We start from the raw sequence: 10,826 nt of genomic DNA, 5'->3' as shown, positions 1-10,826 counted from the left end.
TCTCTCTCTCTCTCTCTCTCTCTCTCTCTCTCTCTCTCTCTCTCTCTGTGTGTGTGTGTGTGTGTCTCTCTATCTCTCTGTCTCTCTGGCGTTTTTGCCGACGTTAATTATTTTATTGTTTTTGTCAAATGTTTTGCACGTCCTTACAAAACGTACTTACACCCACGTTAGAAAAAATTAACTTCAAAAATGTGGACGTGAACGTGAGACGATGCATGAATCATATAATTTTTTAGAACGTTTGTGTCGGAGAAACTGGGCGGGCGAGAGCGCACAACACCAAGAAACGAGAACATCGTGATAAACAAGAAATATGCGCATTGCGATCGATCAGTGTGGCTGTGACAGAAAATAAAAAAAAATAAAACTGAAGGCTTGACAAAAGATCGCTTGTTCAATGGAATGACAAAAATGAAGTTTTTCTTCTTGTTCTTAATGTGGCAAAGGAATGATCTTTCTAATTTGTAAATGCCACAGAAAGTTCAGAACCATTGTAGCGTGAATGTGTAAGAATGGATGCATGAATGACGGATTGAACAATTTGCTAGTGTTTCTGTGTGTTACAAATTGTTTTTTTTTTCTCTTCAGAGTTTGCCGATTTTAACGACTGCAAATGCTATTTCATTGCCAATATTTCCACTATATGATTCTATTCTTTCTCTCTCTGTTACAGATTACACACCGAAATAGAGCAATTCTATGAACACATGATACCAACACGAACGGAGCATGCATTACGTATGAAGGTCGTGAGTCGCATTGAATCGGTGGTGTTGCAAATGTGGCCCGATGCACATGTCGAAGTGTTTGGTAGCTTTCGTACCGGATTGTATTTACCAACCAGTGATATTGATTTGGTGGTCCTTGGCGCTTGGGATGGCCTACCATTGCGTACATTGGAAACGGAATTATTGGACTGTGGCATTGCCGAACCGAATTCCGTGCGTGTACTGGACAAGGCCAGCGTACCAATCATCAAGCTAACCGATCGCGAGAGTCAAGTCAAAGTTGATATATCATTTAATATGGAATCAGGAGTGCGATCAGCCGAATTAATCAAAGACTATAAACGCAAATATCCGGTTTTATCGAAACTGGTTTTGGTGTTGAAGCAATTTTTGCTGCAACGTGATCTCAATGAAGTGTTTACAGGTGAGTAATTTTTTTTTTCTTCGTCTTTTTGTTTCGATCGAAACGATAAATATGATTTTTGTAACGCACACACCATTGAATGCATTTAAAAGTAGATTTTGTTCAAAAGTACATTCGATCCAGACGGTGATTTTTATTCGTTGAAATATGCAAGAAATTACGACAATTTTGGTGGTTCTGTTGAAAATCGCCAAGCCGATGTTTTTGATTCGAAGTTTTAATTTCTATTTCGAGTTGATTCATCTTATTCCGTTGGAAATTCATTTCTTGATAACATTTTCCCCTGCCTGCCCAACATCTTCCAAATGCTGTCTGCTGTTATCGCATTTAATAGAGATCCAACACCCATGTCCATTCTGTTTGAGTCTAAATCAAATCAATCTAGTTGGATTTGTTTCATCATTATTTATTATGTTCAAAACAATACGACCCGAGTAAACAAAATCAAATGGCCGTCATTTGGCCAATTCATTGTTCTTATTACATCGAATAAAATATCTTTTACGTGCATTCATAGTGCGTCAACCATAGATTACCAATAAAAATAAATATGCGGTACAGTATTTCATTTGACTGGCAATAAAAAAAAGAAATATCGCTTTTTGTTGCATTTCAATGAATGCTACTGATTTGATGTGCATTTTAGGCCGAAACTAAATTATTGAAGAATTGCGAAATATTCAAATGAATCCCGTTTTATTTTTGTGTGAATTCTTTCCAGGTGGCATTTCGTCATATTCCCTAATTTTAATGTGTATCAGCTTCTTGCAATTGCATTCGCGAAACCAGTCGTGGGAGAATGCGAACTTAGGTGTTTTGCTAATGGAATTTTTGGAATTGTATGGCCGAAAGTTCAATTACATGAAAACGGGCATCAGCATTAAAAAAGGCGGTAGATATTTACCCAAAGAAGATTTACAACGTGAAATGGTGGACGGTCATCGGCCGAGTTTGCTGTGCATCGAAGATCCATTGACACCCGGCAACGATATTGGCCGATCATCCTACGGTGCATTGCATGTGAAACATGCATTCGAATGGGCATACATTACACTAACGTCGGCTGTTACACCCATCCAAAATGGTACAAATGACTGTACACGAAGCAGTATACTGGGTCGTATTGTTCGCGTTACTGACGAAGTGATTGAATATCGAAATTGGGTACGGGCCACATTTGAGCATACGCTCATCTCACCGGAAAGTCCACCCGGTGGCAATGGTTCATCGTCGGGCAATCTCAGTAGCAACACATCATCGTTGAATACAAATGTGTGCAATACGAATCAGCGGCGACGTAAGGGCAGTATATCCAGTGAAGAAACGTCGGAGGAGAGCATGGATTCGGACAATGGTGATTCGAATTCGGTGTCGCGTGACATATCGCCGACACACGAACGTAGCGCGTACACCGTGAACAAAGTACAAAATGATCAAATTCCAACCATCGAAGATGTCGACGCAAACACAATCATTATCATCGATGATTCTCCGGACGAAAATGAACCCGTGCGTACTCCACTCGTAAGTTGGGCTTTTTTTTCTGTGTCACTTTCATTTTCTGTTCCACTTCGAATCGAAAATATTTACTCAGCTGAGCTAATATTTTGTATTTATCTGTTGTGCGTGTGTACTTGTGTGCGTATTGTTTTAGATGGAAGTACCACGTCAGAAACACCAAACACAGCCTTTATATACGGCACCTCGACTCTCCGAACGTTTCGATCGCGTTTCGCCTTTGAATAGTCGCCGATCAAACGCCGACAACTACCATGACAATAAATCAAATCAACGGCAAAGTGGTAAGTCATTGCGTCGTCACAGCACAAACACAAACACATACACATCCAGTACAGCTAGCCAAAAGGAACTATCGCCAACCAATCAACAATCCCATTTGCACCAGCAAATGAACAACAACAGCAGCAGGTAAATATAGCATTTCTTAAATTGAATTTTTTCCGAGTATTTTGTTTTTTGGGTTGAGCAAACAACTGAAATGTTTTATTTGGAGTTCATTTTTCAATGTGCATTTATATTTAAATCGACTTGTTTATACATATATTTAAAACTTATCGAAATTCATTGCAACTGTATTAATTTGAGTGTTTGTTCCATTTTCGCAGCAATAGCAGTAGCCGAGAGGGTATTCCAAACATTCACCATGGATCAAGCAGCTTGAACAACATGAACAATCAAAAGAATAAGAAGATGCCTAAACGGAAACGTGTGACGGCTAATTATCAATTTGACAATAGCAGTGGAAGTGGTAACAGCGCATCGATGGGCGTAAATTCCGTTCAAAAGCTAAATAACAGTAAGTCACAGATGCAACAGCAAGCACAAAGTAATACAAATGCCGCCAATTCAATGGGAAAATCGTTAAAAATGGGCGCATCGAGCCGATGATTGTTGTCGATGACGGCGGTGACGATGACGACGATGACGATGACGATGACGACGAACCCACAACGAGATCACAAACAGCCTCGATTGCCAAAACAAACGTTAGAATGTACATCTCGATGGCAGAACTCACTGTCTCTTTCATTTCCTCACTTTTAACACATTTTAACGAAATAAGAGTAAAGATGATGAAAAGAAGATATTGAAGAAAATTAGCAAGAGCAACACGCATATATTTGAAATAAGAATATGATAGAATTTACAAAGAATTTAAAACAATAAAACAACAAATGAAGAGATTGTTAGATGGCTAATCAGCACACATAGCACGAGAAACGAATTATCGGAGAACTTATAGCGAAAGAGAAAGAGACACCGATTACACTTGGCCGATCCAAGCACAATTGTCATACACATACACTCGTTCTAACATGACTGTTTCGTTTCGTCGGTCCTCATTAAACAACAACTAAAAAAAACACTAATTCTACCTAAAGAAGAAAAAAAAACGAATTATATATTATAAATAATAGATAAAACCACACAACTAAACAAAAGTGAGAGAAAAAAATATTTAAAAAAAAAAACTTTGCATAAAAGGAAATCTAGCAAAATAACAAAAAAAAAGATGTTACTTATTAAATTCTAATCAAATAATTATCGAGAAAATAGGAAGAGAGTTTAGAGAATTAGTCGTATTTAATGTTTAGAACATAAACGGCCATCAGTGAATAACGCGGTTAATTAATTATTATTATTATTATTTTTTTAATTATTATTATTATGAAATGCGCGAAACAAAAAAGAAATACCCTCCCGAATTCCGGAGCAGACACACGGTTTTCATGGCAATCTAATCGAGAGAGAGAAAGAGAAAAACTTTTATGATAAAAAAACATAACATAAGCTGCCATTGATTTGATTTTTCTTTTCATATTCTTAATGATCATACATCAATCTGAAGTTTTTTTCCCCTTAGACTCACTCTCACATACGCACATACACGTTTTTTTTTCTCGCCCAAAACTCCAAAACACATTAATTTCGTGGGGCAACGCGGCGCGCACACACACACAAAGGAAAGATTGATATATGTTTCAGAAAAAAAAATTACACGATCGAAAAGTGACAAAATGACGAATTCACAACCGGTCACAACAAACAAAGAATTTTTATTTCGGCCTTTCATGAGAGTGAAATTGATTTTCATGCAATAACAACAACAACAAAAAAACACACAAAAACCTGTACATTGTTCGAAATGTGTGTGTGAAAGAGAGCCGTTTTCATTTTTAAAACAAAAACATTTTTCGAAACTACCGTGTTCTTTAGTGTTGATGAACAGGATACAACAACAAAAATGTCCCCGATAATAACGGTTGATGTCAAAATATTTTTTTTTTCTTTTTCTCGCTACTAATTCCAAAGGAAAAAAACAAAAGAAAAATGAAAAAAGCAACATTTTGCAGTAAAATTCACAACATATAAATACACCCGAGAATATATTATATCATCGAATTATTTTTTTTTTCTTCATCTCTTTCTCCTGAAACGATCGATGGATTCGAGTTTGTTTCCTTTCTACGCGTTTTTCGTTGAATTTAACACGCCCCTCCTCCTTTGAATTTCATATAACAAATCTATTGATTATATGCAGTTTTTAAGTTTTGAATACAAAAGAAAAACAACAACAAGAAAGAAAAAAACTATTAAACAACATTGAAAAATGAACCAAAAAAATATACAAAAATTGTAAAAAAAAAACCAAAAAAAAAACTTAAAAAATGTTTCAAAGAATACACCAAAAAAAAGGAAAAAAAACATGTATTCGAATACAACAAAAAAGAAACAAAAAAAAAGAGATCCAGATAAAGTTTGATCAAATGAAAAAACACGTTGAAAGCGAGATCATTACAAATCCAGTTGAAATCATTTCATTGTACATTCTGTCTTACAACAATTCACTCGATTTTTTCCCCTTTTCATTTTCTGTTGATTGGCCTGAGAAAATATAGAACAACCACCACCAACTGATTTGCATTCGCATGATTATCAGCATTTGGATTTTATTCATTTTGATACATTGCGCGTGTATCAATTCAAATAGATATCCTTTTTTTTCTACAAATCCGCGAATCATTTTATCCTCTTTTTTTTGCATTAATTTTTAAGCATTATGATTATGGCCTTTTTCCGTTGCAAATAATGATTACACACACACAAACACACATGTGTCGCGTGCATTGCCGAAATGAAAGAAAAAGTGGAAAAAAACGATGCTGAATTCAGTGAGAAAGAGAAAATTTAGATCTATTTAAGATAAATGTATTACATGTATTTAAAATGGAATCTGTAGAACATTTATGCTCAGAGTGTATTTATTGTAACACAACAACAACACCACTGTAAAACATACAACATTTCTTCTTTTTTTTGTCAAATCGAGAAACCAAAATATATCCACATTCGCCATAAATAAAAATAACGAGAGAGAAAAGAAAAAAAAAACGATTTGCAAACATGTGTTATCTTTTTCGTCTGTTAATTTTGATTTATTTGCAGGGGAGAATTCAGTAATGATTGATTTTTTCATTACCAATGAAAAGAAAACAATTGGAATTTGATTTTGTTAATGGAAATTAAAAATTCGACTACTAACCAACTACAGGTGTATCTGCAGATGATTCTTCTCGTAGGTGTGAGAATTGTTTATCTCTAAAAAATTTCATAATATTTGTTGTCGATTGAAGATAGTTGTTTTCATCGATTTCTAGTTTTTCAAAATATTTCTGAATTTCGGAATAATTGGTAACTGCATCTGGATATTTCACATGTTCAGATAGAATACGGAGTTGTTGCAGAGTTTCTTGATGTGCCACCCCATCCATTCGAGATGTTTGATTTAGAGTATTCTCAAACTCTTTAAATAAACCATTCGTAATTTCTATAGCGTCTGCTTTTGATTCTTGGTCAAAGTATTTTAGCACAAGCATCGCATTAAAAGAAGGTGAGAAACTAAGAACGGAAAAATAATTGCATGAAATTGGTAATGTTGATAAAGTTTATGGTCGATTATTATCTAGATAAATAATTGAACCGCCGATAGTGAATCGCACACTTTTTCGCATCGTTGCGAAGGTGAAACTTGAATACGTTTCACAATTTTGTTGTATTCATTGCAGAACACAATCAAAATTTGACAATATACAGAGTCTTATTTGCGTACCAACATATCAAAGTGCCTGTTTGCGTACATCAGACTTTTTCAATTTCTCCAAATCTGCCTGGAATTTATTATCAGCGGTTCAGTTTCAATCATCAATTCCTCTTACTGCTCTTTCGTTTGTTTGAAACATTCCGCCCATCTCGAAGTGATGCCAACATTCAATTTTTGTATCTGTGACCAATTCATAAGCTGGATAAGCTCTCTCGTTAAATAATTCAATGAAATAGATGTGGTACGCCACACCAAATAGTTTGCTACCACACGTTTTGGTGTACTTTGCAATAGTTTGCCCAATTTTTCGAAGAACGATGGTGCAAGCATGAATACAACTTCATTTCCATCGACTGAATCGGGTGGCGTTATCAATGCATTAATGTAATCAACCCATTGTATATACGGATAGATTTCTTGAAGTGTTTCCAATTTTTGATGTCTAGGTAACTCTGAAAGATCTTCATTACTTGATGCAGACATCTTTCCAGAAAAATCAATGGAGAATATTCCAGAGAAATCATTCATAAAATTATTTCTTTCACACCAAAATGATCATGGAGTCAACTTACTTTAGCCAATTCAATCAAAAATTCAAGAGTTTCCAAAAGTTCTGCCCCAGCTCGACTGCGATCGGCTCCACAAACAACAGCGACATCAACCATGAATTTGTAGTACAACCGAATGGCGTCATTTTCAAATCCTTTAACGAGATCTTCACGATCGATAGGTAAATACGCTCAATCAAGCTATAATGCAATAGGAACCGTATTAAAAACAGTAAGCCATAGGACGACTAAACCAAAAGTCAACCACTGACCATAACAATATGAGAAGATGAAGTTGGATCTTTGATAAGTTGAACATCAAACACATAACCAACATCGTATCCAATGTGTCTCAATTGTTTGATTGCCCACGTATAATTCCATTCCGAATTAACATTCATCACCTCTGATAACAGGCCATCCGCCAATTGTATCGGTTATATTGGACAATTGCTCCAATCCATGATCCTCAATCGTTGTTGTATTCATGCATAATTTGTAGGATTTTTTTGCTAAATTGAACGATCGCAGCTCGTTTGGATTGATTTTTTCCATGAGCAATGAATGAAACAACGCTTCTTCCTTACTTTTGACCATATCTTCTATGCCACCATCAAACAAAGGACTCTTTGGATAATTACCACATGTAAATTTGAAAAAATTATCACATGGATCAACTGATTGGTCGATAAAGCGAAGTAATTGTGAGGCTGAACTTATACATCCTCGCGTTAAACATAAATCATCGTGATTGGATGTGGTGTTTACAATTGATGCTGATGTAACTGAAGCAATTGCACCAACTAATGATATCACGGAAACAATCGTTTTTATGACATTGCAACGGTGACCATATTTTGAATACCTAAATACAGGAGAAAAAAAATAAGCAAAATGAAAATAATTAACTCTTAATTAATAGATAATTCAATTTTCCTCATATTTTTATCTAATTGTAAAACCTCATCTTACACGATGTGATTATATGCCTACCGAAATCTGTCCAAAATTTTCAAAAAAAATCCAATCAACATCTTCATATATTTTCAATGGAATCAATGAAAATTACTTTAGCTAATTCAACTTCAAATTCAAGTGTCTCATTGATTTCCAGTTCAGCTGCGCTTCGAATCCTCGCTCCACAGATGACGGCAATGTCAACCAACAATTGAGCGAATTCCTTCATTTCAGCATCTTCCAGCCCATTGATCAATGTTTCACAATCAATCGGCAGTGCTGGATAATCAATCTGATGAGAATATTTCAATCGAATTAAAAGCTACTGAATGAAAATAGAAGTGATGGAATTAACACTTTGGATATAATCAAAAACTGCTAATTACGCCCAGATAAAAAACGGATGACACGTTCAAATCGAAGCCATAATCAACATCAATAATATAATTTGTTGGAATACCCAATTTGCGGAATTCTTTTATTGCCCACGTCCAATTCCATTCCGATCGTTCATCCCACAACAATGGGCCATCCACCGAGCTTATCAGTTATGCTACCTAATTCCTCCAAAAAGTGGTCCTCGATCTGTTCCTCGTTCATACATGCGCGGTAGAACGTTTTTGCCAATTTGAATGGTCGTGAATCGTTGGCATTGATCTCTTCCATAATCAATGAATGAAGTTTGGCTTGCAGATTGTACTGAATTACCTCGTGTACGTCTGCAGGCAGCGTTAGAATCTTTGGATAATTACCACATGCAAATTTTAAAAAATCCTCACATGGTTCAACGGTTTCATCGATATATTCAAGTATGTTCGCTGTTGCATCCAAACAGTCGGGTGTTGGACACAAATCATTTGATTCAATGTGGTTCTCGGTTGTGGGAAGCGATAAAACGGGACCAATAAGTGTAGATAGCATTAATGAATGTTTTCCCTTCAGTTCGACGTCCTTTTAACCACCTGATCGGAAAACATACAAAGCAAAAATAATTTCGAATACGATCTGGCATTGTTCTGAGAAAGTTTTAAAATTGCCAAAAATATAGAAACCTTAGGCGTAAAAATGATTCCGCGAACTGTTTTTCTCGGGTCATGGTCACAACCCGATTCATGGCAATCGAATTCAAAGAAGAATATATGCCGAGGAATAAACGCTCTATAATTGAAGTGTATTCAGCCCAACCAACTGTCGTACACTAATGTTGAAAATTAATGTGAATAAAAAGCCACGGAAAATTATTGTCGTACATCAACTAATCAGTCTGCTATCAATTGCATCTGATAAATGTTTCCCTTTGAGTTGTTTTCGATTCAAATATTATTCTGTTTGCAGAATGATTTCATCATTGTGAAATTTCATTATTTATTCTCGAATGAATGGTTGATAAATTATTTCTTAGAATATGGCTAAATGTGCTGACACATTTTGAAATGTGATGAATGAAGCGTTGGTTTGGATCAAGAGGAAGGCGAACAAAATTTTCGAAACTTCTACTTATATTCAGTATACTTGATTATTACGACGAATGAGCAGAACAAATGTGAATCCCATAAAAATAGTTGGTTTCTAAGCTCAAGTGATAGAAACAATCAACTATCTTTTCAAGTTCATTGAATATGAGCAAGTGCGTGAACCATTTGTGTAAATTCATTGGGTGCAACACAAACGGGGTGAATTCTAAAGTTTAAACTCTGATTCAGAGTCTCAAAACTATTGTTCAAATCAATTTGGGGTGAGATTAAAATTCGGTTTACCATTGACATTTTAATATCAAAACACAAGAAACAACTTCTTTTGACTTTTCTCTGAAAATATTTGAAAAAATTCAAAATAAATAACTGTTCAGTTAGTTCAGCCATTTGCCATACACCACATGAACTGACACTAGAGTGCGCTACCTTCCAACTTCTTCCATCTTCACATTCATTTCGAATGAATTCAGAAATAAAAATAAAACATGAAAACGAAACTGAACAATAAAATTCTGTGAAAATATTCAATCAAAATATCCCAGTTATGAGCATCGAATATGTAAATTTTTATTTCTTCATAATTCTATTTTGTGATGACATTATGTTCATTTCTATTCAATTGTGCTTTGCGACGACTATCTATTTGAACTGCAAAGATATGTCATTTTTAAAAATTTACCGTTTAATATGAAGAACATAGCGATTTGTGTGTGAAATGCATTTTAGACTGATTTAGAATTGAATACGACTTGTTTATTCATAAAATTAATCGATATTCTATCATGAAGAAACGAGTATTTCCTTTTTTATGAAAAAAATTAACTTTGTTCAAAGTTAAACTTCAGAACTAACTTTTTTATAAATTGCATTGTTCCATTCACCTAAATTTCCCTGGCAAAAAAGAATTGGTTCACCAAAAAGAGGTGTTCATCATGAATGTGAGTGAATCAATTACCCAACGGCCCTGCGGCCAAATATTTTCTAGCTGCGATTGCAATTGAGTTCATCTTGAAAGTATAAGATTCATTCCAGTGTTCCCGAAACAGAATGAATGCGAAAGAAACAATGTGA

The 10,826-nt window shown here is 35.1% G+C and overlaps 2 protein-coding genes across 9 annotated transcripts in view; one reads left to right on the top strand and one right to left on the bottom strand.

Annotated features, from left to right (window-relative positions):
* The window catches only part of LOC129575145 (terminal nucleotidyltransferase 4B-like), a 14,498-nt gene extending 10,649 nt beyond the window's left edge, over window positions 1-3,849 (top strand). For all 8 annotated transcript variants that reach the window (XM_055458093.1, XM_055458088.1, XM_055458096.1 and 5 more), the window contains 4 exons: window positions 674-1,152; window positions 1,874-2,676; window positions 2,807-3,081; window positions 3,279-3,849. In XM_055458093.1, the coding sequence (XP_055314068.1) occupies window positions 674-1,152; window positions 1,874-2,676; window positions 2,807-3,081; window positions 3,279-3,561 (1,840 nt within the window). In that variant the 3' untranslated portion in view covers window positions 3,562-3,849. The remainder of the gene's footprint in view (window positions 1-673; window positions 1,153-1,873; window positions 2,677-2,806; window positions 3,082-3,278) is intronic.
* Window positions 3,850-6,587: 2,738 nt separating this feature from the next.
* Window positions 6,588-9,201, bottom strand: LOC129575117 (neprilysin-2-like). Its single transcript, XM_055458045.1, has 5 exons — window positions 8,800-9,201; window positions 8,393-8,572; window positions 7,728-7,950; window positions 7,348-7,490; window positions 6,588-7,258 (listed from the first exon to the last, which is right to left on the bottom strand). Exons 1-5 carry the CDS (start codon window positions 9,199-9,201, stop codon window positions 6,887-6,889), a joined length of 1,320 nt encoding a protein of 439 aa, XP_055314020.1. The 3' UTR covers window positions 6,588-6,886.
* Window positions 9,202-10,826: the final 1,625 nt, after the last annotated feature.

This window comes from Sitodiplosis mosellana, unplaced genomic scaffold (genome assembly GCF_009176505.1).
Source record: "Sitodiplosis mosellana isolate CC-2019 unplaced genomic scaffold, AAFC_SMos_1.0 Smas_scaffold_6166, whole genome shotgun sequence".
Lineage (NCBI taxonomy): Eukaryota > Metazoa > Arthropoda > Insecta > Diptera > Cecidomyiidae > Sitodiplosis > Sitodiplosis mosellana.
Note: the sequence above shows the minus strand (reverse complement) of the source record. Positions and strands in the feature narration are given on the sequence as shown.

Coding starts and splice junctions, on each gene's coding strand:
- LOC129575117 (XM_055458045.1), bottom strand. CDS start 9,201: ATGCTATCTACACTTATTGGTCCCGTTTTATCGCTTCCCACAACCGAG. Junction 8,573..8,799: donor TCGGTGGATGGCCCATTGTT/GTGGGATGAACG, acceptor TATTCTCATCAG/ATTGATTATCCAGCACTGCC. Junction 7,259..7,347: donor TTTTGATTGAATTGGCTAAA/GTAAGTTGACTC, acceptor TTTTCTGGAAAG/ATGTCTGCATCAAGTAATGA.